The sequence below is a fragment of the Palaemon carinicauda genome, chromosome 15 (assembly GCF_036898095.1).
Source record: "Palaemon carinicauda isolate YSFRI2023 chromosome 15, ASM3689809v2, whole genome shotgun sequence".
In the NCBI taxonomy this organism is placed as follows: domain Eukaryota; kingdom Metazoa; phylum Arthropoda; class Malacostraca; order Decapoda; family Palaemonidae; genus Palaemon; species Palaemon carinicauda.
The window spans coordinates 29,587,716-29,613,928 of NC_090739.1; the positions used below are offsets into that span (position 1 = coordinate 29,587,716).

General features: G+C 49.5%; 1 protein-coding gene across 3 annotated transcripts in view; it reads right to left on the bottom strand.

Moving 5' to 3' along the window:
• LOC137654537 (transmembrane protein 181) overlaps window positions 1-13,729 on the bottom strand; it is a 198,601-nt gene extending 184,872 nt beyond the window's left edge. The window contains exon 1 of one of the 3 annotated variants that reach the window (XM_068388251.1): window positions 13,368-13,729. In XM_068388251.1, coding sequence (XP_068244352.1) covers window positions 13,368-13,513 — 146 coding nt within the window. In that variant the 5' untranslated portion in view covers window positions 13,514-13,729. Of the gene's footprint in view, window positions 1-12,794; window positions 13,017-13,367 lie in introns of those variants that run through there. The other 2 variants (XM_068388252.1, XM_068388253.1) reach the window with 2 other exon arrangements.
• Between the last annotated feature and the right edge of the window lie 12,484 nt (window positions 13,730-26,213).

A 26,213-nucleotide genomic window follows, 5' to 3' on the forward strand; every position in this document is an offset into this window, starting at 1 on the left:
TTAGCCTGGTATACAGCTGTCGATGACCGTCTCAGGTAGCCCGACATCCTCGTTGCTGTACTCGACGAATAGCCTTCCCTCCTCAGGAGACGCTCGATAAACTCCACGCGTGAAGGCGGAGGGACCGAGGATTCTCGTGGAACCTTTGGAAGTGTGGTTGCCGGAGGTCTGGCCTGTCCGGAAGGGGCCAGGGCGGCTGTTGTGTTAATTCCCTTAGGTCCACGAACCACTCTCTCCCCGGCCACCAGGGCACTACCAAAGTCATCTGTAGGTTGCTCATCCTTCTTACCCTGTTGAGGACCTGCCTGAGCATCCCGAAGGGGGGGAAAGCGTACACGTCGAGATTGTCCCAAGAATATTGGAAGGCGTCCTCGAACGCCGCTTTTGGGTCTGGAACAGAACAGAACACGGGGAGCTGCGTGTTCAGCCTTGTTGCAAAGAGGTCCATCACCGGAAAACCCCATTTCTGAATGACGGACCTGGCTAGTGACGGGTGTAGAGACCATTCGGACCCTACCACTTGCCCCATCCTGCTGAGGCCGTCGGCGAGGACGTTCCTTTTCCCTGGGATGAACCTCGCTGATATTCTTATCTGCTCCACTTTGGCCCATTCCAGAAGTTGTAACGTGAGGACGCACAGCTCTTTCGACCTTAGGCCTCCCTGCTTCTTTATGTAAGCTACTACTGTGGCGTTGTCGCACACCAACGCCACGGTGTTTCCCCAGAGTAGGTGTACAAACTCCAGGCACGCTCTTTGTACTGCCCTCATCTCTAGAACGTTTATGTGCTGGGTCTTCTCTAGGGCTGTCCAGTTCACTCTTGCTGATTTCCCTAAGAGATGGGCACCCCACCCCTCCTTCGATGCGTCCGTGAACAGGAGCATCTCTGGAGGGTCGGCCGCAAAGGGCATCCCTTTGAGGGTGTTCGTCCTGCAGCTCCACCATTCCAGGACCCGTTTCGTGTTCGGAAATACCGGGACCACTCTGTGGGGGGAATCCGTTTGGATCTAGCTTTCCTTCAGGTTCCATTGGACCTTCCTGAGCTTTAGCCTGCCCTGGGGGACCAGTTTCTCCAAAGACACAAGGTGGCCTATCATTCTCTGCCAGTCCTTCGCTCTCCTGGGTTGGTCTGTCAGGAAGGGGCGGAGGACCTGGTCTAAATTGTCCAGCCTGTCCGCGGAGGGGAAGGCTTTCACTAACCGGGAATCCAGAACCATCCCGAGGTAGGTCATCCTGGTGGAGGGTATCAGTTAGGACTTCTTTAGGTTGATGGTGATCCCCAGAACGTTGCAGAACCGCAGCAACATCGCGCCTTGCTCCTTCAATACTTCCTCTGAGGCTGAAAGTAGCAACCAGTCGTCCAGGTAACGAATCAGGAGGATGCCCTGTTCGTGTGCCCAGACTGAGACCGTTGTGAAGACTTGGGGGGCAGTGAACAACCCGAAGCAGAGGGTCTTGAACTGCAACGTCTGGTTCTCCAATTTCACCCGTAGGTACTTCCTGCTGGAGGGATGAACCGGGATCTGGAAGTAAGCATCCTTGAGATCTACTGACATCATGAAGTCCCCTTCTCTCAAGGATGCCAAGACTGATTTTGGAGTGTCCATTTTGAAGTCCGTCTTGCAGACGAACTTGTTGAGGGCTGAGAGGTCTATGACCGGTCTCCATCCTCCTGTCGCTTTCTCCACCAGGAACAGCCTGCTGTAGAACCCCGGACATGGGTCCTGAACAGGTTCCATTGCCCCTTTTGCCAACATCGCTGAGACCTCTCCCTGAAGAGCTGTCCGTTTCAAGGGATTCTTGAAGGCTAGCCACTCCGTCTGCTCGTCTGGTATCAGAGGTGGAGGGTCCATTAGGAAGGGCAACCTGTACCCTTCCTTCAGAACTGTCACGGTCCACGGGTCTGCTCCGTGTTCTTCCCATGCTTGCCAAAAACGTTTGAGGCATCCCCCCACCTGAGGCTTCGGCAGGAGTAGGGGGCTTCCCTCCCTATCTTCTCCTTGAGGAGCGGCCTGAACGCCCTCTTCTGGACGCTGCGAAGGACGGCCTATAGGCGGCTTGGGTTGAGGCTGATCCCCTACGGGAGGGCTGAGACGACTGGGACCATGTTGTCGTCGAGTTGTCTCTCCTAGGCTGGTTAGGAGCAGGCCGAGGAGGGCGAGGCGCGTCGACGGAGGACCTTCTGAACGTCGGCCTTCTAACCGGGTGGGGCTTGGTCTCCAACAGTTCCTTCAGCCTCCGGACTCTCTCCATCAATTCCTCCGCTGCCTTCGGGGGAAAGATCGAGTCGTCCCACAGGGTCAGGTTCCTCAGAGATCTGGCCTCTCTGTCCGGCAGCCTCCTAGTTAGCTTGCTTAAAACGGTGTCCCTCCTTCGTAGGAACCAGTTGGCGGATATGGCTAGCGACTGGTATGATAGGAATTTCAGGGCCTTGCCTCCCGAACTGATGAGTTCCTTGAGCAAGGCCTGGGTCTCCGGTACTGTCAGGTCGTAGGACGACTGAACGCCCACCAGGGTGGAGGCCCACCAGTCCAGCCAGGAGGAGACGTTGACAAGGTCCTTCGATATCTCCTCCATCATGACCGCCTCTGAAGGAGAGAAGCAGATCGGAGCCGTGGACGCCCTTTCTTCTGAGGCTCCTTGCCCCAACACGGTGAGTGCTGGCTCTGGTGCACAGGCGCCCGCTCGCTGTCCCTCTGGGAGGTAGAACTTGCTCTGGAATGGGCGACGTCGTTAGAAAGACCATGAAGTTCACTGACTCGCTTGGCCGAGGCCAAAGCGAGCAGGAAAGCCGTCTTCCAAGACAGGTGGGGATCAGAGGCCTGGCGTAATGGTTCAAACGGAGCTCTCTTCAGAGCCCTGAGGACCTGAACCACGTTCCAAGGAGGAGGTCTTACTTCTGACTGAGGCCAGGTAAGCTCATAGCTGCGTATGAGTAGGGAAAGTTCTAACGAAGAGGAAATGTCCACTCCTTTCAGCCTAAAAGCCAGGCTTAAGGCTGAGCGATAGCCTTTCACCGCCGAGACCGAAAGGCGCATTTCCTCCCGTAAATACACGAGGAACTCCGCTATTGCTGGAATAGTGGCAGATACCCCTCCCACGACACCAACCACAGAAGACTTTCCACTTCGCCTGGTAGACTCCGATAGAGGACTTGCGCAGGTGGCGAGACATCCTGTCCGCAACCTGTTGCGAAAATCCTCTCTCCGTAAGGAGACGCTGGATAGTCTCCAGGCGTGAAGCCGAAGCGAAGCTACGGCTTTGTGGAAGATGTTGCAGTTTGGTTGTCTGAGTAGCTCATGTCGTGGGGGGAGTTCTCTCGGAAGCTCAGTCAGGAGCTGCAGAAGGTCCAGGAACCATTCCGCGTGATGCCATAGCGGAGCTATTAGAGTCATGGAGAGATTGACCGATAGTCTGGTCTTGTTGAGCAGCCTTCTCATCAGACAGAATGGTGGGAAAGCGTAAACGTCGATGTTGTCCCACCTCTGTTGAAAAGCATCTTGCCAGAGAGCCTTGGGGTCCGGGACTGGAGAGCAGTACAGGGGCAGCTTGAAATTCAAGGCTGTCGCGAACAGATCTACTGTCGGGGGACCCCACAAAGTCAGGACTTTGTTAGCTATCTGAGGATCTAAAGACCACTCGGTACTCACTATCTGCGTCGCTCTGCTCAGACTGTCGGCGAGCACATTCCTTTTGCCAGGAATGAAGCGAGCCGAAAGTGTTATCGAGTGGATTTCGGACCATCTCAGAATCTCTACTGCAAGATGGGATAGCTGTTGAGAAAAGGTACCTCCCTGCTTGTTGATGTAAGCCACTACCGTGGTGTTGTCGCTCATCACCACTACGGAGTGGCCCGCCAGGGTCCGTTGGAACTGTTGAAGAGCCAGGAAAACGGCCTTCATTTCTAGCAGGTTGATGTGGAGGTACGTAGTTTTCTGATTCTGACCAGATGCCTGAGATCCTTTGGTTCAGAATGTGGGGCCCCCCACCCTTCTTTTGACGCGTCCGAAAACAGAGTCAAATCTGGGGGGAGGACGAGAAGATCCACTCCCTTTCGAAGGTTCTCGTCGTTCAGCCACCACCGAAGGTCCGTCAGTTCCGTGGATCCTATAGGAACCAGAAAGTCCGGAGAATCGGAGCCTTGATTCCACCGGGACTTTAACCACCATTGCAGGGATCTTATCCTGAGGCGGCCGTTCGGAACTAGACGTGCCAGGGAGGATAAGTGGCCTAGTAGATGTAACCATGATTGGGCTGGAAGCTCTTCCAGCCTGAGGAAAGGTTCTGCGACCCTCCTCAGCCTTGCTATCCTGTTGTCTGATGGAAAGGCTTTGTGGAGATCAGTGTCTAATATCATGCCTAGATATACCAGTCGTTGCGTCGGAAGCAGAGAGGACTTCTCGAGATTTACCATGATCCCCCCAGATAACGGAGGAGACGTATGCCGTTCCTGTGCGCCCAAGACGAAATCAGTGTGAACACTGGTGAACACCTGAGGTGCTGTGGAGAGACCGAAACACAGCACCTTGAACTGGTAGATCTTGCTGTCTAGGTTGAAACTCAAGTACTTCCTGGAAGACGGATGGATTGGGATCTGGAAGTACAGTACGCGTCCTTCAGATCCAGTGTGCACATGAAGTCTTGCGGTCTCACTGCAAGTCTGACCCTGTCCGCTGTCTCCATGCTGAACGAAGTTTGTTTGACAAACTTGTTCAGAGCTGAGAGGTCGATGACCAGTCTCCAGCCTCCAGACGCCTTCTTTACAAGAAAGAGTCGACTGAAGAAGCCTGGGGAGCCGTCGTCGACCTCCTGGAGAGCATCCTTCTTGAGCATGGTCTCGACTTCTGCCTGAAGGGCTAACCCCTTTGCTGATCCCATGGCATAGGAGTTCAGCGACACTGGATTCGCTGTCAGGGGAGGTAGAGATGTCGTGAATGGGACGCGATAACCTTGGCCGATCACGGAGGCCGTCCAAGAATCGGCCCCAAGTTGCTGCCACCTGTGCACGCAACTTTTTAGGCATCCCCCCACAGGTGGACATGCAGGGGGATTGCCGATCCTAGCGCTTGCGGCCTCGGCCGCTGCCCCTAGGATTCTTTCCTCCCCTAGAGGTCTTGCAGCGCCTTCTGTCCTTGGTTTGAAAGGGCTGCGGCTTAGACACCCCTGTCTTAGCTGCCGGAGCCTGCTTCGGTGTCTTGCGAGGCTGCTGTTGCTGTTGAGGCGCTGGAGGCTTGTAGGGCCGAGATGTAAGGGCCCTCTGGAGGAGAGAATCCTGATTCGATCTCCTCCACCTCTCAGCTGTTCGTTCTATCTCATTGGGCTCAAGCAGATCTCTCCCAGTGATGGAGGAGTGCCTGAGCCTGCAGACATCCACGGCAGGGACCTTCGGATGGAACCTCTCAGTCACTGCGTCGCGACGCTTGAGGATCGAGTTAGCCCACAGGTTAGTAACCTGGTGAGCGAGGAACTCGATCGAACGCGTGCCCAAGAGGAGGAAGGTCTCCAAGGCCTTCCTATTGCTCTCCTTGGACAGATCCTCAGAGCGCAATATGATGCCCAGAGATCCCAACCAAATGTCCAGCCACGAAGTTGCCTGCATGGCACTCTTCGCGACCTTCTCTAGGCTCAGGATCTCCGACACCGAGAATGTCACCTGCCGAGCGAAGAGCTTCTCGAGAGAAGTTCCCCTGGTCAGCTCTTCCACAGAATGGTGAAGTGGATGAGCCATAATGGACTCCCCCATGATCTCGAAGTACCTCCTCTGATGTACTCGAGGAGGCGGGAGGAGTTTGTGCCCGGCAGAAGAATGACCGGAGGAGGCGAGCTCGGAGAGCTGGGCTTCGACCCTGTCCCTGGCCCCCTTCACCCCTTTGGACCAAGGCAAAGCTGCGCTGGTCTTAGGGGGTTTCTGGGTGCCGTAGACTTGGTCTAGCACCGTGTCCTTGCCCTCTCGAGGGGCAGTCTCCGGCCCCTTAAACTTGTTGAGTTGCCTCATCAAGCTTAGGACCTGCCAGAAGGCGTGTTCTGACTCGAACTGGTCTCCTCCTTGCGGACTGGCAGCTAAGTCTCCGGTCCCCAAAGGCTCATCTTGGGGAGACACGTGGACATTCTCCCGGGGTCTGGTTGGCTCTGGACGGATCCTGGATGACGATTTAGGAATCGTCTTGGAGTCCTTGCGCTCCCTCCTAGGAGGAATACAGGACTCCAGCAAAGAGGTCCGGAAGGGAGCTTCCTCGCGAGAAGTTTCTCTCCTAAGAGGAGGGGTTCCTCCCATTGGTGCCGTGGGAGACACCCCTTCCTCACTGGATTCTCCTGAGGACGGAAAAACCTCGTCCACGGGAGAATGAGAAACCGACCGCGAAGGGGAAGGAGCCTTCCTGACGGACCTCTTGGGAGCCAACTTCTCCCAGGAGAAGTCACCACGAAGTCCACTCCTCTCCTTCTCTTCAGCGGGGATGAGTTTGCCGTTGGTTTAAGTCCCAAATCAACGAGGGCAGGCTTCACAGCCTGAACCACTGCGTTCATTAAGTGACGGAACCAAGGCTGACGGGTAACTGACACAGTGTCAGTTATCCCTGCTGGAGGGAAGGGGATCTCCTGACCCTTCGGAGTGGACACCACAGGGCCTGCCTGAAAAGAAGAAAAAGAATGTTGCATGGACCTCTCCGTAGATCCTTCCTGGTCCTGATCCTGGTAGGTAATCCTACGCTTGCACGGTGGCGATCCAGAGGAAGATCTGGAAGTCCGTGTCCCTATCAGTTGGCCGCGCTGATGATCCCTGCGAGAATGGGGATCGCGGCGGCGCTCACGTGAAAGAGCATTCGAGGGATCGCACGCGGGTGATTTCCGAAGCACGGGCGCATTGCCGTGTGGAGAAGAATGCGCGTGGGCGCGCTGGCGAGTGGCCGCGTGAGCGAGCTGGCGAGTGGGCGCGCGGGCGAAGGGACGCGTTGGCGAGGGAACGCGTTGGCCCGCACGTGAAGGTGAGCGTGGGCGCGTAGGTGAAGGGGTGCGCTGAAAACTAGGCGACCGCTGGTGGCGCGTAGGAGAACGACGATGTTCGGGAGAGTAATGTCGCGAGCGACTTGGCGAGCGTTTGCCAGGCGGAGAGCGCTGGCGCGTTGGCGAGCGATGTCGCGTGGACCCCTGAAAACGCAACGGAGAACGACGGCGCGTACCACGGACAGGCGAACGACTGCGCACAGGCGATTTATCGCGCGGGCAAGTCGGAGATCTGGGGCGATCAGCTTGAGGAGGACGTTGGCGCTCAGGAGAGCATTTGCGCACAGGCGAGCGTTTGCGCACAGGCGAGTGATCGCGTGGGCGCGCAGGAGATCGTTGGCGCGTAGTAAGATTACTGTGCGCATCCGCAGAGATGGAAGGAGACGAACGCGCAGGCGAACGCTCGCGTACAGGAGCTCTAGATGGGCGCACCAGAGAGCGCGTGCGCTGTTGCGCAGAAGCGGAAGGGCGCGCAGGGGCGCGAGGACGCGGCGACGGGAAGGAAACCTTGCCTAAGTCCGGATCTGGCGATCGTGGACGCGGTGGCGATCGTTGGCGCGCATCAGGAACAGGCTGCGTAGTAGCGCGGCTGCGCACAGGAGAACGAAGGTGCGCCTTGCGCACATCAGGAACATGAGGGCGCTGCTGATTCACAGGAGAACTGCGAGAAGGGGAGCACTGGCGAGCAGGAGCGCACTGGCGAGTTGAGTCCGAAGACTGTAACTCTGGAGAGCGCTTGTGCGCTACTGCACGCGAACGCGCAGGTGGGCACGCAGGGGAACCCTGACGCGAAAGGGACTTACCCATACTGTGGGTAGAGTCCCTTTTCCCCGAAGGGATCGGTGCCAGTCGGATGACAGGGTGAGATCGCGCCCAAAGCGCATCTGCAGCGAGGAACGGAGAAGGCAGGTCGGAAGGTCTGGCAGGCAAAGGAGATCGCAAACGACCTGCGGAAAGGTCAAGGGACGATACTGCGACGGTCTGCTTCTGGGGAGCAGGTGAGGACGATCCGAAGAGGCGCCTCCTAACTCCCTTATAGGGAGAAGGAAGTCCTCTGCTGCGGAGAGGCCGACGGGCCTTACGGCGAATTCGACCTCGAGGAAGGGCGTCCAAGTCATCCGTCCTCCGAAGAGGAGTCTCTGTCAGCGTGCTCCCCCGAGGGGGAGACCCGCCAGCAGGAGAGACCGTGGGACTCCCCTCCCCCCTCGAAGGATGTTCGGAGGGGGGAGGAGAGCCTTCAGCAACGTCCGCAACAGGCGCAGCATCAAGGGTTTGACCAGACCCGTCGGAAGGCCCTGCCAAGACAGTGTCAACAATATCCGAAGGGAGTACCTCGGGTATTACCGGCGACTGTTTGACCGCAGCCGCCTGCTGGATCAGGTCAAACAGGGCTTCCTTGGAAGGCGAGCCCTTAAGCCCCAAGGAAGCCCAAAGCTGGAACAAATCATCATTAGAGACAGTTTGGTCATACAGTATTCATTAAAATCCAAAATATCCTCCCCCGGAGAAGAAGAGGGAGCTGCCACGCTAAGGGAGGCAACGCCCTCTCCCGCACCCTGAGGTCGGGAAACACCACTAGGGCCTGCGCTACCACTCGACGGTCTCTCACGAGAGACCGATCGAGTGGGAGCTTCGGGCGGCGGAAGAGGAGTCCTTAGAGCCTTCCTTCTTCAAGGCTACCCCTAAAGGAGAACGGTCTCTCTTGGACTTCTTCTTACGCCGACGGCCGAACTTCTCCCACTGGGAGGCAGACCACTCCCTAAACTCACTGCAAGTATTCTCTCTCTCACACCGTTGACCTCGGCACTGCTGGCAAAGGGTGTGAGGATCGGTGTCCTCCGCTGACTTGAAGGTCCCACAAGGGCGGCCAGCGAGTCCAGGGCACTTGCGCATAGCGATGATAACGGTCGAGGCCAACTTCTAAACACACAGAACTAGAAGAAGCAAAAAAAAACAAATTAAGGCTGTCAATAACGAGGACGAAGACAGAAACGTCTGTACTTCGTCCGAGCCAAAAGTAAAGAGAGACAACTCACCAGTGTGTGGGGGGGGAGGGGTAGCAAGCTATCCCTTCCCTACCCCCTGCTAACTAACGGGGGGGGTAGTTAACCCTCGTTAAAAATCTAATGGCTCGTCATTTCAGCGACGCCGAAAGTAATACCCTATGTAAATAGCGTGGTTTGTATTTCGGTTACGGAACAACTAATATGTGAAGGAGAGGGTTCGAGATCAGGACACGCTTTGCCCTTGGCCGCACTCCTGACACGATTAGATGAAAAATCGTGAGAAGAATCGGCGGGCGATTCTGAGCGCCCGCGGTGGGAAGCGCTTATTACGCTTTGAAGAGCTCTCTTGCGACAAAGAGCGAGAACATAATGTAGCGCTCTTTTTCTTGAAGTGCTTAAATGATCCCTCGCGAGAGGAAGACGACAGTGAGGCAGAACAATGACGAGAGGAAGCACTCTTCTTAGGTTTGCGCCGAAAGCGCTTAAAGTCTCGAGGCGAGATGTCTCGTGAAGAGACAGAATGCGAGGAAGAGCAAGAACGATGATATCTCTTCTTCCTATATCGCCTGTCTCTCTGGAGAGAACGTCTAGGCGAAGGAGAGTGAGCGCTCCTTTTCCTCTTCTCTCTCCGAAGAGGGCGAGGATGGTGATGAGGAGGCGGTACTGCGAAGTTTGCGCTTGCGACGCTGTGATATTGTAGAAGTGCAAACGGTGCGAGAAGTTGGCGCCGCAGGAGCTGAATTTACTACATCCACTGAAACTTCAGCGGGCGCCGACTGAGTTGACGGGATGTAGGTGAGGTCCGGAACTCCCAAGGGTTCCAAAACAGAAAGGACCTGAGGCACAACCTTACCCGCGGGGAACTGGTTCCAAACTTCCTCCGAAGGAGAACCAGGAAGTCCAAGGGAAGGCCATACCGCTCGTACATGATCTGGAATGGAAGCGGTAACGGAGACATTCTCGGTGGCAGAAAACATTGCCCCACTAGGGGAGGCAACGGGATCCGCCTGACCAAGAGGAATGGGGGTTAAATCAATGGTGCCACTCTTCCTTGACTTCCCTCCAGGAGGAGGGAGGAAATGAAGAGTCCGAAGGGAGAGAACGAGAGGCCGAAGAAGAGGCCAGAGACTCCTTAACTTTCGACGGCAAACCTGGAGGTAACGAGTCCCTCTTGGATTTTTTCTTCTTCCTCTTCCCAAACTTCTCCCACTGAGAGGACGACCGCTCTCTACATACTTGGCAGGGGGAGCCTTCAGAACACCTATGACCTCTGCACCCAGGGCATAGGGAATGAGGATCCACCTCCAGCGGCAACACAAAGGTCCCACAGGATTTCGGGGGCACCCCGGGACACTCCCTCACAATAGAGGACATCACATCCAACAAAGAAAAAGAATTGATCAAAAGCACAAAAAAAGAAAGGCTAGTCTGCCAGTCAAACAAAAGCAGGAGCAGCGGTTTACCACTGCGACGGCTAGAATTCGATTGAAGGTAAACAGTAGCTACCAACCAGCAGTCCCCCACCTCTAACAGGTGGATAACTACAAGCCCGGTCGTTACGAACTTGTTAAGGTTTTTCTGCCGTATTTTCCAGCTCGCGCTAGAATATCTCCTATAGGAAGAATGAGGGCTTGTATCAGTGTAGGGACAAACATTGTTTACTTTTGCGAGACTGATTGTGGGTCACTGTTTGTGTGTTGTTTGCATTTGCTTTTGAGAGCAGTGTTGTTTTGTCTGACAATTATTAACAAGCTTTTTCAACCAATTACAGTACAGTAAGTGCTTCCAAATATTTATGCAAAAGTTCCCATATATTGTTATAAAATAGCTATTTTTTCACCCTTTTGTTTTAGTTCCAGCATGACTACCCTCAAAAGAACACGTTTCCAAGAGGGAAGTTCGATCTATTTCAAAATTTAGTTTAATTTCACCTATTTCGGTACTAGATTATATTAGAATCACTCTCCATTCACTGTACAATTTAGCTATTGTTGCTCATATGAAAGTAAAAAATATCATCAAAATAATAACCAATATGGTTGGCGTGCATAAAACATCCATGTACAGTATTATTATAGAACATGGGAAAACTTTACTATAAATGAAATGGGAGTATATACAGAAAAACTACCGTTCTCTTCAAAAATTACCTTTATTTCAGTCGTAAATGAATAGTTAATAAGATACACCTTAATATATCCTACGGTAATGGGGGCCGCCCAGTGGGAACCAGGGGCTTTCGGTGGGGAAAATTTAACTTGTGAATCAATAAATAATGGCAAAAATAACCATTTCTTCTCTATACTTTATTCTCTAGAACGCATAATAAATCAACGAAAAATTGCATAAAATATGGGGATCCTCTTCCCTGAAATATTTATTTCACTCTTTTAAATTTTAAAATTTGGACATATTTGCTACCATTTGCGAGTTTGTACATAGCCTGTTGCTCGATAACGACTTTATACTTCCTGTGCACAAGCCATCTTTCCACTTTTTTTCTACCAATGGAATTAGTCCTGTTCATTCATTTGTAAATAGTTCCTCTTCCTTCCTTCCCCTACCATATGACGAAGTTTACCATATTTGGGCGTGTATGTATGCTTGAGTGTGACGTGGGCAGTTGTGACATACTGTACCCAGTTTTCTTACGACAAATCCTCAGTTCCTTTATAGCCGTTTTACGTGATGGGTGTCCGTTATGGAGCCCAAACATAAAGTGTAATGGCTGCCATTATGGTTATTTCAATGCTGTAGCCAAGTTTCACAGTGAGTATCATGGTACAGTACTCCTGGTGTAGTTACTAATTTTTTAAAAGCTCATTATGATATCCCTCGAAGGTTAAAGTGTCCCAAACGCAATTCTGGTATGGATTTATTTGTGATCTACTTTATCATAATGTATGGATTTATTTGATTTACTTATAAGGATTTATTAATGATTTACTTAATCATAATGTAAGGATTTATTGGTGATTTACTTGATTATAATGTACGGATTTCTTTGTGATTTACGCTATCATAATGTAAGGATTTATTAATGATTTACTTCATCGTAATGTAAATATTTATTTGTGATTTACTTCATCATAATTTAAGGTTTTTTTTGTGATTTACTTTATCATTATGTAAGGATTTCTTTGTGATTTACTTAATCATAATGTAAGGATTTATCTATGATCTACTTTATCAGTATAAGGATTTAATTGAGATTTACTTTTAGTTTATGACCAAGTAATGGGGGTCTGGGGGGCTTGCCCCTGGCTAGGTCTGTGGCCTGGGAACTACTAGGTTACGCTAGGTTGGTTTGTTAGGTTCTGTCGCCTTTTACAAATTTTGTTTTGGCACACCAAAAGTCCCAGATTCCTACCCGTGTACATCGGGAAGGGGGGACAATAACGGTAGAATGGCTCATTTGCAGTGGAAATAAAGGTCAAATCAGTTGAAAGCACACTATTTATAGTATAAACAAACGGTTTTTCCAAATAGAAATGTTGTCCATGATGTTCTATAACTTGACTGATGTACAACTTGCCAGAACAGGAAAACGAAATATTTGCAAGCGAAGTGTGGCACAAAGCAATGACCAAATGACATAAGTGGTTTGCCTCAATAATCAGGGTCAGAAATGGATAAAACAAAAGGTAACCTGTTAGATTGTATGTGGTGTACGATTTTGGCTAGAAATTAACTTATGTAATTAGTCCCAAGAAACTATACTGATTCAACTAGCGAGAAAGAGAGCAGACCAAATGTACTTCATAGAACAATTCCAACGTCCACTCACAAACCAAATTCTCTGAGAAATCCATTTATATAGCTTCTGTCCTCTGTTCTGCAAATCCGAGGCTTCATGACGTTGTTACAGTCAATGAAATTGTCAGTTTCTTCCCCACGACCCTTTGGTCTCTTTCTGACCACATTGATGAACAATACTTAGACGTTTGACGTTTGTGAACCCTCACTGGAATCACTGACACAGCTGATCGTTTGTAAACAATAACCTCGGCCGGGCTCGGCTTAAATTGAAAGTCTATGTTATTTTTTTTTAAACAGATCTTTTAAATATTTTACTTCTTTTTATATTTTGATTTTTAAGTCTAGACCATGCAAAATTGATTTATTATTTAAGTTATAAGCTATCGCCATTCGTTTTTTTTCTGAAGTCTATGCGACACCGACTACCTTAGATCAATAAATCTGAAAACAGTGCACTTTGATTTGTAGGACTTAGATCAGCTAGATGTTGCCTTTATGATTTATATATTTATGCTTCCTTTTACGCAGCAATAAAGAAAGTCCCTTCCAGTAAAACGAAACCATAAAAAAATTATATGTCTATCAATTACTCTTCCCTTACCTTTCACATCTGTCATGGTGATACGCTGGTGCGATGAATTTACTGAATTCACTAAATATGTCACAAACATGAGATAAAATTTGTCTCATTTTGAATACGAAACTTGCTCTGGGGGTATGATACGTGTAACCAAAATTATCCCCCATTCTGACGTTTTCAAATGCTTCCTGATCTAGAAGCTCATGTATACTACTAGACTATTTTCCACCTCTTGCGAACTGTAATTGATTATCTTAACTTGCGAAGTCTAGTCACAGTTCGCAAAAACTGACTAAGAGTAAAATGTGCAAATAAAGCTCATACATTAAGCAAAGAAACAAGATCTTGACTAGACTGCTCGTCCAGTTTAACCAGCAACTGGAATACTGCTGGAGAGATAATGTCTGGACTCTGGAAGCAATGTAAAGTGAAGCGGTTCACATACAAAAGATACCAGTTGTTTTCATTATTTATTTTCTATAATGATGGAGGATATCAGACAAGTTACGCTATTATGACATTACACAGGAGACAATTACATAGACCTATTGCTAAATAAATATTGGAGAATTTTATAGAGATATTTCATTTGTCTGGCAGAGTTGCGCACTGGCAGCTACTATTGATTTCATAGTCACGTGCGTCGCTGTCTTTAAACCTATGAGGTTTTATTGCCTTCTTATTGGTTTAGTATTACATACACACAGACACACATCTATATTCATAGAGAGAGAGAGAGAGAGAGAGAGAGAGAGAGAGAGAGAGAGAGAGAGAGAGAGAGAGAGAGAGAGAGAGAGACGATTTTAAATTAATACTTGGGGCAGAGTCACACAGCAGGCTGTTTCCCCCAGACACGAAACCGAAATTAATAGAAGGATAAGCATGGTATGGAGAGCTTTTAGTAAACAAACGAGATTATGAGGGGAAGAATGCCACTTTCTCTAAATAGAAAATTATTTCATCAGATGGTCCTACCAATATTAACTTAGGCATAAAAAACTTGGAGCCTAGCTAATGCCTAAGAATATAAGCTAGTTACACCCAAAAGAGCTATGGAAAGAATAACTATGGGAATAACACTACAAGACAGAAAAAGGTAACATAGATACCGAGCAAACTAGTGGAGGTTATTCTTACAACGTGTAAGAAAGGCCAGGATATACATGAGAATGACTGATAATAAAACGGATTTTGAGCGAAGCAAAAAATCTATTTTTGGGTGAGATAGCCATGGCGTCCTGATGGAAGGTTCCTTTTTGGTAGCTTCCTTGGGTAAATAACTACTAAGATATTCCCAGAGAATTTAACCACAGGTTATCACAGAATTCTAACTTCTGGAGCGAGTATCCTAAAGGTTTCCCTTTTAAGACATCGTATATCAACAGGGGACGCATGTATTAACGCGCCACATAGCTATCTACACCCCGAACAGAGTTAATGCTTCGGTGTGTAAGGGCTGAGAATAGCTGGGAGCCGTTCCATAGCTAATCTCATCCGTGGCTACTTCTGGTACTCGAGACGTAAACAAACGGGCGCCATTGCTTAAATGACGTCACGACCGTCTTCATCCTGAAGCCAGTTGCTTGCCGATCACCATGATACAGCAGAGCAGGGTGGGACCTAAAAACTGGACGAAGTAGCAGGGAGGGTCCATCAGGACGCCATGGCTATCTCACCCAAAAATAGATTTTTCGCTTCGCTCAAAATCCGTTTTTTGGGCTCAAGCCATGGCGTCCTGATGGAAGAATACCAGAGAATCAATGTATCGTGGTAGATTTTCCCCTATTAGTAAGTGCCAAAGGCTTTAACAAAATAGCATAGTAATCTTAGTAAAGAACCGTAGGGAAGAATCTTCCAGCACCCCTTGGCAGTGAAGTTCCCATGGGCCATGCCGACGTCAAAGTGGTATTGAAGGGCTATTCACCCTGATAGAAGAACTTGAAGAACTTGGAGATGAAGCTGAATGTTTGGTATTTGTATAGGAACATTCTGAAAAGTAGACCAGTGGTGGTTGGACACTGTGTGCTGAGAAGGTTGGTTTCATCTCCGGGGTATGAAGAGTAAGTATTCGTATTGGAACATTACATAATCAGAGTGAATATAAATTAAGAGTTAGTATCTTAATTTCTCCATGAACCATAAGGAAAAGGGGATAATAAAACTATGACAGGCATGTATTTCATAGTAAGTAGGAGCTGATTGAGACGCACAGGTAATAAAATAGAAATTTTATTTCACAAATGCAGAAATTAAATGAATTGCAGCAATAAGTAAAGTTCATTTACAGTAATTATAATGTACATAGTAATAAAGACTTGCTCTTGAATCTGAAAAGGAATTTCAAATTTATTAGTAGGCACTCGTTCTCGAGGAACGTCAGTCTTTGATTAAAACACATCATGCTCAGGGCATGCGGCACTTGTGTGACAACTATGACATTTCACCTGGGATAAGAACAGTTATAAAAGCACTAAGTGTTTTCGACATCACTATGTATCGCTCGAGGGTCAACATAGGCACCCGAAGAGTTAGAGTTCCAAGTAACTCACTGTTCTATGCAGAGTTAGGTGCAGGTTTCATAACACTACCTGCGGCTACCACAAAATGTTTGACTTCGTGCACTTGTTTCGCATAATGTTTAAAGAAAACGCGCGAGGACTTCCAGCCTGTGAAGCTTTTAAGGCTTTCAAAGTCCATACTCTGAAAGAAATTCAGAGATGATGCAACTTTCCTAGGATCATGACCGGCGGGTGTACTGTCAGGATCCGCTCTGCGAATGAAGTAGGTGATTTTCGCTCTTAATTGTTTCAGTGACAGGTCGCTGCCCGATGTTTCTCCTTTGAAGAGTTGGCCTCCACCAAAGTTCGAAGTTCTACGAAGATAGACCTTGAGGCTCTCTACTGGGCATAAAGAGACATCTTCCTTCAGGGGGCATATTCTCCAGGGGCCCCATCTTTGGGTGGGTAATTCATTTTTGGCGAGAAACGTCGGATCAGGGGAGAGGGTAATGTCTCCTGTATCAGTAAACAGGATGTGACCCTCTTCTCTTGATAATGCCACTATTCTATTTCGCTGACTCGGGCTCCCGAAGCAAGAGCAAAGAGAAATATAACTTTCTGAGTCAGATCCTTGAGAGGGCATGAATCATTATCCCAGTTGGAGGCGAAATGGAGCACCTTGTCTAGTGACCAGGAGATCGGTTTCGGTGGGGGTGCTGGGCGTAGACGAGCACATGCTTTCGGTAGTTTATTGAAGATGTCGCTGGACAGATCAATTTGGAAGGCATACAGAATTGGTCTGGTCAAGGCCGATTTGCAGGTTGAAATCGTATTGGCTGCTAATCCTTGTCCATGAAGGTGAATGAAGAAGGACATGCAGAAATCAATTGTGATTTCTTTAGGATTTTTTGTCTTGACGAAAGAGACCCATTTTCTCCAGGATGATTCGTATTGCCGTCTTGTGGATTCGGTCTTGTATTCCTCGAGGAAGTCTAGACTTTTCTTCGAGATCCCAAACCTCTTCTTTGCGGCTAGGAAGAGAAAATCATGAGATGAAGGTCCTTGATTTTCGATGATGAAGCGAAGACAGTCGACTTCTGTACTTGTTGGGAGAGAACTGGGCCCGGGAGAGGGATCAGCTTGGGCTGCAGCTCTAGGACCAGGGGGTACCAGTTGCTCCGGGGCCACTTGGGAGCCACTAGGGCCGCTGTCCCTTTGAAGGTTCTCAGTTTGGAGAGGACTTTCAGCAGAAGGTTGGTGGGAGGGAACAGGTAGATCTTGGACCATCTGTTCCAGTCCAGTGACATGGCATCCACTGCTTCTGCCTTGGGGTCCTCGTACGGGGCCACATACCGAGGAAGTTGATTGTTGTCGCTCGTTGCGAAGAGATCTATCTGAAGTTCTGGGACTTGGTGAGAGATGAAGGAGAATGATCTTGCGTCTAGAGACCATTCCGACTCTATCGGGTTTGTTCGAGATAGAGCATCCGCTGTCACGTTGCGGAAACCTTGTAGGTGAACTGCAGACAGGTGCCACTTCTTCTTTTCTGCCAGACGGAAGATTGGGAGAAGCACCTGATTTATCTGGGGCGATCTTGAGCCTTGGCGATTGAGACATCGAACTACCACCGAGTTGTCTAGGGTTAGACGAATGTGGATCGAGGGAGGCAGGGAGAGTTTCTTCAGAGTTAGAAGGACCGCCATGGCCTCCAAGATGTTGATGTGGAACGTCTTGAACAGGGGAGACCAGGTGCCTTGAGCCTGTTTTTGGTGGGAGTGACCTCCCCAACCCTCCAGCGAAGCGTCCGTGTGGATGTTGAGTGATGGAGGTGGGTGTTGAAGAGGAATGGACCTTTTCAGGGCCTTTGCTTCCGACCACGGCTTGAGGAGAAGTCGAAGTCTGTTTGGGAGCCGTCTCTTGAGGTCTCTTCGAGCGATGGATGCAGAACGTCTCCAGACTCCCGCGGCATCCTTTAGCTGTGCACGAAGCACTGGGTTTGTTACTGAGGCGAACTGTAGAGAGCCTAGAACTCGTTCCTGCTGGCGTCTTGAAATCCGTTTGGATTTTAGTAGTCGCTTGACAGACCCTGCTATTTCCTTCCTTTTCTTCTGGGGGATGGAAAGGCGGTGTGACTGAAGGTTCCATTGGATTCCTAACCACTGGAACTTCTGAGCTGGAGAGAGGCGAGATTTCTTCTCGTTTATCTTGAATCCCAGGTGTTCTAGGTACTGGGTGACTTTGTTGCAGGATTTTACACAATCCTCGGGCGATGGAGCCCAAACTAGCCAGTCGTCGAGGTAGGCCATCACCTGGACGTTTCGGAGGCGGAGCTGTTGTACTATGGCGTCCGCCAGCTTTGTGAAGATCCGAGGGGCCACATTGAGGCTGAAGGGCATGGCCCTGAAGGCGTAGCTTTTCCTTTGGAGTCGAAATCCTAGGTAGGAGGAAGCGTGATGGTTCATTGGAACGTGCCAGTAGGCATCCGCCAGGTCTATGGAGACCGTGTAGGAACCTCGAGGCAGAAGGGTCCTTATTTGTTGAAGAGTCAGCATCTTGAACTTGTCGTTCACTATGAACTTGTTGAGGGGGATAAGTCCAGAATGACTGAGTTTGTCGGAGTCTTTCTTGGGGACACAAAACAGTCGTCCTTGGAACCTGGTGGACTTTACCTTCCTTATCACCTTCTTGTTCAAGAGATCTAGGACATATTCTTCCAGAAGGGGGGTTGATTGTTGGAAGAACTGCTGGAATGTTGGGGGTGGTTGAGTCCAACTCCAGCCTAGACCCTTCTTGACGATGCTGTGCGCCCAGGGATCGAAGGTCCAACGATCCTGGAATTGGCGGAGTCTTCCTCCCACCGGAAGCACTTCATTGCTTCTGGTGTCCCGAGGGCTTGCTGCCTCGGCCGCTAGCTCCCTTTCCTCCTCTGCCTCTGGAGGGACGGCGAGATGCGTCTCTGCCTGCACCTCTGTTTGAGCCTCTACCTTTGGGACGAAAGGTAGTCGTCTGTTGCTCGAAAGCAGGGGTGAAGACCGGTGACTGTGACAACACCGGTTGGGTGACCAGTTGAAAGGTCTGTTGTGGCTGAGCTGCCACTTGGGAGGTAGCGGGTCCCGGAAACTGACGTCTTGGTTGACGTTGCTGGGGTTTCTGTTTTGAGGCTTTCCTCTTAGGTTGAGGTCCGTCGTCCTGAGAGGGTTTTCTCTTCTTTGACATGCCCCATTTGTGGAGAAGGTTCCTATTCTCCGTGGCGGCTTTGTCTGTGACCTCCTTCACAAGGTCAGAAGGAAAGAGGTGTTTGCCCCAGATGTTGGAGGAAATCAGCCTCCGGGGTTCGTGTTTCACAGTGGCACCTGCGAACACGAATTCACGACAGGCTCTCCGAGCCTTCATGAAGTGGTACAAGTCCTTCATCAGGGTTGCCATATGGGATTTGGCAAGTACCATGTAGTGGTCTGGTACTCTGGTGTCACAGGCCATAACTTCAAGTTGGACTTGGTGGGACATGGATGCTGCGAGCCTCTCCTTCGTATCTTGTTCCCGACGAAGGAGGTGATCGTTGAGCTTCGGGAGGTCTTCATTAAACTGACGTCCGGCGACGTCAGGATCTAGCTTTCCCACGACGAAAGTATGCTGGATGTCCTTCCAGTGTCGAGCGTCAGGGGGAGTAACTATGGAGAAGGGTCTGCACTCCTCCAGTGCAGGGCAGGCTTTCCCCTCTTCCACAGCTTTAAGGCACGCAGCGAAGGCCTTTTCCATGAATGGAAGTACCGCATCTTCAGGTGCGACGTAGGTAGGGTGCTTCTTGCTCAGGGCCGGAAGCTTAGAGCAGGTAAAACCCCTACTCTTGAACGTGTTGGCTAGCATAGCCTGGGCCTTCGCGAGATCGAACACTATCTCTTCTTTCGGTTCGGTCTCTTCTTTAGAGGCAGGTTCAGAGCGAAGTCGGACGTAACAGTCCGGGTAGGCCTCAAAATTGGGGAAGAATTCCACATCTTCCAGGGGGACCGAGCCGATCTTGTCGCTGACAAAGATTCTGCCGGTCGCTATCACCATATGCTCAGCATACCTCCATGGGTTGGCATGAGAGCAAGCGGGGAGATCCTTAACCGAGATCTTCTTCGGTTCTTTGGATCCTATCATGGACCTGATGAACTCCTGATTCTCCTTTAACTTGTCGTCCATGACGGCTTTAATCAACCGGAGCATTTCCTGAGTGGATGATGAGGGTTCCGAGGTCATGGAGGTAGACGGGAGAGACACTTCCGTCGGTGTAGGAGTAGGGGCGGAGATGGAAGGAGGAGCGACCTCTTGCTCCGACTCGGCGTATTCCACCTGGTCTTCTTCATCTTCGGCTCCTTGAGCCATGAGGGTCTTCTCTGTACCCTCCGAGACATCCGACATGTGTTCGTCATCATCGGAATCTAGGCGGCAATCGTGCATGGACTGGGCCATGACTACATCAGGTTCCACCGTAATTTGGACAGTGGGGATCAAATCCTTGGGCACCACAGAATCAGGGGAGGCCTTTGGGAACAGCAGTGACCTCAATTCTTCAGTGGCCAGGTACGGTCCGGTGGCATTCTTCTGGAAGCCACGCACCCATTTGCGTAGCTTCTCTCGAGCAATGTCCCTGATCTCCGCTGAGGGAGAGTTATGGAAGCCATCAGCTATGTGAGCCTGGCAGACCGTACAGTTCAGCGGGTCCCAGAATTTCAAATCCCCTTTCTTGTTAGCACAAGGGGCATGAGTCCTGCAAGCCGTATGCCCGTAGAAGTGCGGGCGTTTCACAGCGCAGAAGTCGAAGTCACACTTCATCTGCTCCTCCTGTGGAAGAAAGAGAAAATGAGTATGGGGGGAGTCATAAGAATGGCTCTTAATCTAAGTTAATATTAATCATTAATTTTTAACTTAATGAAGGGTGTGATGCATAGAGATTGAAGTAGTAAAGAAAACATACTCCATGCATCTCGCCCGGCTGGCTACCGCAAGCTTTATCCTTGGATACTCCGAGATGGCCGAAGGCACAGGATAGTATTCCTTAGAAGTCCATAGGGCAATGGAATTCCATGGAAAATGCCAAGGATAAGTTTGGGACCGAGGCCACTTAGTCCCAAATTAGGGGGCTAACAGGTCCCTTAGGGTAACTGCTTCCGGCAACCAGCCGCGCTAAGATACACGCAGCATGCTGGAATTTTGAAGAGTGCAAAGAGACAGCATGATTACTAATAGAACAGTACCAAGGCACTGATCTAAGAGCGTAAACAGGCCATCTGTTTGCGGTGCAGGGCTATCAGTATTCATATGATAGCTAGTAGAAGGGGGTGCAAGTAGTCTTGACGCCTCCGGGGGGTTCCGGCAGACCTCCGGCACGCCGGAGGCCGCTCCAACAGAGTTTCTGGCATTAGAACAGACAATATGTAAGTCAAGAGTAATACCAGGGTGGCGGCCGTCGGCACAACGGCGGCACGCCGGCAGGGGAGCGGCGGCTCCGGCAGTCGGAGGATGCCGGATTGGTGACAGGGACAAGGATGGTTATAGCGGAACCAGGTTGCCAGCAGTGGATGCCGGCACTCCGGTGGCCGACTGGCAGGCGGACGGCGAAGGCTAGGAGGAAGGAGGAGAGCCATCGGCAGGAGCCGGTGGCGGTCGGCAGTCCCCCGGCACGCGGGGGGCTGGCGGCATGAGGGTAAGGGGAGAGTCACCAAGGTGGGAGGCGGGTATCGCCGACAGTGGAGGCGGCAAGGGACCGGCACCCGGATAGTGAGAGAGACAGGGGGAGGGATGTAAGAAGTCCAGTCATGGACTCCCAGACATCCCCCCCTGAGAGGGTGTACCCATGATAGAGGCTGGCTCTATCACCCAGAAGCAGGGGTCTCAGAGGACCGGGAGCTAGGGTAGCCCAAGGGAGGGCTAGGGGACACCCAAAGAGGGGGAGACCTCTACATGCAGAACACATCCAGTGGCTAACCCCATAGGACACTATGAAGGGTATATGTACCAGAGCGGACTGCACATAGAAGCTCCAGGTAGCCCTATCACTCCACCCTAAGGAGGAGTTGTAGGACAGGGGACAGATGGGTATAGACTAACCTAAGTGTAGGCTAGGCTATACAAGAGATAGGTGGGGAGGGGAGAAGAGAAGAGTCTTCCATGGAAGGGGTTCTGTACCAGAGCGGCCACTAGGGAAAGGGAGGACACTCCCTAACCTAAGATAAGGCAGCCTGGCTGAAACGGTGCATGGGTACAGTTTCAGCAGGGGACAGAATAACCTTCCAAAACCTAACCTAGAGCAGGGCTAAAAGCCCTGAACTAAGAAAGATAGAAGACATATCGCTATCGCAGGACAGTCATAGACTAGTCCTAGCCATAGAGGAAGGGCTAGCCGTTCCTCACTCTCGGACGCAACCCTAAGGGGGGTTCATTCCCTTAGGGAGGACTGAGAGGCGATAATATACTCCGATAGGCGCTTGATCCCTTTACTTAGTAAGGGAATCAAGGCTAAACAGAGGGAATGCCAAGGGCAGGGGGATGAAGGAAGCATATAGGGGTCCTACAAGTAGGTTAGATTAGGAAGGGACACTAACTAACCTATCCCCTATATGGTCCCTGAAGGCGAAAAACACTTGCATCACAGTCGAAAGTATTGTAAAATAATGCCACTATCTTCATAACTTAGCCTAGGATCACTAATAAAATCATGCATGAACACTGATATAGGCGCTCTGGCCTGGGGGCTATAGTAGCCGACTGGTATGAGGTCAATCGATGACCGATAAAAAGCGTCAAAACACAATATAAAAGTTCCTAGCTATGAAGACTAAATAAACTAATGTTATCGATTAGTAAATGAGGCCGGAAGCGTTGTTGTGGCTAACTAAATAAGGCATGCATAACAACAACGACGCCATAAAATGGCGGGTCCGGTAGAGGCACAGCTCTGCCACAAAACAACAATTATCTCGGAAAGTAATATTTACTTTACGGTCAGAGCTTAACTAAACAATACTGGAACCTTGTACTCAACTTTCCAGAAGAAGGCGAGGCCGAAGGTAGCGACATAACGTAGATGCAAAGCGATAAGTAAGGCACAGGGAAAATCCGTCTAAGTAGGGCGAGCTACTGAACAAAGGATGAAGACGGTCGTGACGTCATTTAAGCAATGCCGCCCGTTTGTTTATGTCTCGAGTACCAGAAGTAGCCACGGATGAGATTAGCTATGGAACGGCTCCCAGCTATTCTCAACCCTTACACACCGAAGCATTAACTCTGTTCGGGGTGTAGATAGCTATGTGGCGCGTTAATACATGCGTCCCCTGTTGATATACGATGTCTTAAAAGGGAAACCTTTAGGATACTCGCTCCAGAAGTTAGAATTCTGTGATAACCTGTGGTTAAATTCTCTGGGAATATCTTAGTAGTTATTTACCCAAGGAAGCTACCAAAAAGGAACCTTCCATCAGGACGCCATGGCTTGAGCCCAAAAATCGACATTAAGAATAACAGAATTGGTCCCTAGAGACTGCAAAGCGAAAAAATGGATTTTGAGCGAAGTGAAAAATCTATTTTTGGGTGAGATAGCCATGTCATCCTGATGGAAGGTTCCTTCAATAGCTTCCTAAGGGTATATATGACTACAGTAGATATTCCAAGAGAATTAAACTAAAGGTTTCACAAAATTCTAACTTCTGGCACTAGGACCCATAAGGTTTCCCTTTAGGATATTGTATTATAACAGGGGACGTACGCTTGACACGCTACATAGCTATCTGCACCCCACAGCGTTAACGCTTCGAGGGGAAAGTGTGGCAAGTTATGGAAGGAGCCGTTACTAAGTTCTCCTCCTTCGTTACTGTTACGGTACTCTGTGACGTCATAACCGCCGCCATCTTGGTTGACGTTACCGTTGAGTGCCTTCCTCATTCCTTCAGGCGTTTAGGCCAGCCTCCATAATACAATAAGATTGGGAGGGGCCTGAATAGAGAAAAAGGGCGGGTCCATCAGGACGACATGGCTATCTCACCCAAAAATCGATTTTTCGCGTCCGTTTTTTGGACTCAAGCCATGTCGTCCTGATGAAAGTGTACCAGAGAATTAATGTATCGTGGATTTTTCCCTTTTGTATTGCCTTCGACTTCTAAACAATATTCCTTTGGTCTGATGACCATAGAAACCTGTGACATTTCCGTTACGTCACTACAGATAAGCATATACCATGTTACCGCTTCCTGCCCCCCCCCCCCCGGCAGGGAAGTCCTATTTGGACATAAGGAACATCTTGAAGTTACTTGATATAGGAACTCACCTAGTCTCGGAGATACCTGCCAGTCCCAGGGTCAGATAGAAGAAGGTAAGTACAATTGTGTTGGAACAAATCACCTTGGTCTAGATGAGTTTGTATCAATAAGGAACAATATTATAACACTGTTCAAACCATTATTCAAATAAGGAGGTAAATAAAATTCTCTAACAGTGTTTTTATTTCCATTGTGAGGGCGAAATGACAAGCACAGGTAAACAAATTCTATTTCATTTAAATAAATAAGAATTAGCATACAATAAGCAATAAATTGTAATGGAATGCAATTAGCAACATAGACTTGAGACATCAATAGAAATGGGTGTGGAATCTGAAAAGGAAAACTTGCCATTACACACATTAGTTCTAGAGGAACTATAAAGTCTTTCTAGAAAGTCTTATATACACTTCATGTTAAAAACTACATGTGTTTCTGTCTATGTGACTTCACCTTTTATATAAGAACAGTCCGTAGTGTCACAAGGTGGCACTTAAAATCACTATGTTTTGCACTAGGGTCAACACAGTCACCCATAGAGTTAGAGTCCCGAATAACTCACTGTTCTACGCAGCACTTAGCAGCAGGCTTTAGTACACTACCTGCAGCTACCACATACCGTTTGAGCTCGTGCACCTGCTTCGCATAGTGTTTGAAAAACACTCTGGAGGACTTCCAGCCAGTGAAAAAGCGAAGACTTTCGAAGTCCATCGACTGGAAGAAATTCAGGGAGGAGGCGACTTTCCTGGGATCGTGACCTGCGTGTGTACTGTCAGGATCCGCTCTGCGAATAAAGTAGGTGATCTTCGCCCTTAGTCGTTTGAGTGACAAGTTGGACCCTGAAGTTTCCCCTTTAAGGAGCTGTCCTCCGCCAAAGTCTGAAGTTCGACGAAGATAGACCTTTAGACTCTCCACTGGACATAAGAGAGACATCTTCCTTCAGAGGGCAGATTCTCCAGGGGCCCCACCTTTTAGTGGGTAGCTCGTTCTTGGCGAGAAACATTGGGTCAGGAAAGAGGGTAAGCTCGCCTGTTTCAGCGAACTGTATGTGGCCCTCTTCTCTTGATAAAGCCACAATCTCACTGACTCGGGCTCCCGAGGCGAGAGCAAAAAGGAAAATCACTTTTAGAGTCAAATCTTTCAGAGGGCAAGACTCGTTGTCCAGATTTGAGGCAAACTGGAGCACCTTGTCGATAGACCAGGAGATAGGTCTCAGAGGAGGTGCAGGACAGAGTCTAGCACATGCCTTTTGTAGCTTGTTAAAGATGTCGTCGGACAAGGCCGATTTGCAGGTAGTAATCATGTTGGCTGTCAAGCCCTGTCCATGAAGGTGAATAAAGAAGAACAGACAAAAATCTATAGAGATTTCCGTAGGATTTGTAGCCTTGACGGAGGACACCCATTTCTTCCAGGAAGACTCGTATTGCCTTCTGGTAGATTTGGTTTTGTATTCCTCTAGGAAGTCCAAACATTTCTTCGAGATCCCAAACCCCTTCTTAACGGCTAGGGAGAGAAAATCATGAGCTGTAGGTCTCTGGTTTTCCTTGATGAAGCGAAGACAGTCGACTTCTGAACTTGCTGGGATAGAACTGGGTCTGGCAGGGGAATTATCTTGGGTTGTAACTCCAGGATTAGAGGGAACCAGTGGCTCCGTGGCCACTTGGGTGCCACTAGGGCTGCTGTGCCTTGGAAGGTTCTCACCTTGGTGAGGACTTTCAGCAGAAGGTTGGGTGGAGGGAACAGGTAAATCTTGGACCATCTGTTCCAATCCTGGGACATGTTGTCCACTGCTTCCGCTCTGGGGTCCTTGTAAGGGGCTGTTATATTATTAATGATTATTTAATAATTATGATGTTAATATTGTTGAGAACGCTGCCAACAGCTACATGATTCCTAATGCTACCACTAGATGTCGGTGTGTATTGTTATTCATGTGTCCCGCTATATCCAATAAAGCTGAGTTGTAACTTGCGAGTTTCCATCATAAATATCACCTCCGATATATGGCATCAAGACATGGTGGCAGCTGACGGGATTAAAAACGACACCTAGAACTCACCAAGCAAATATTA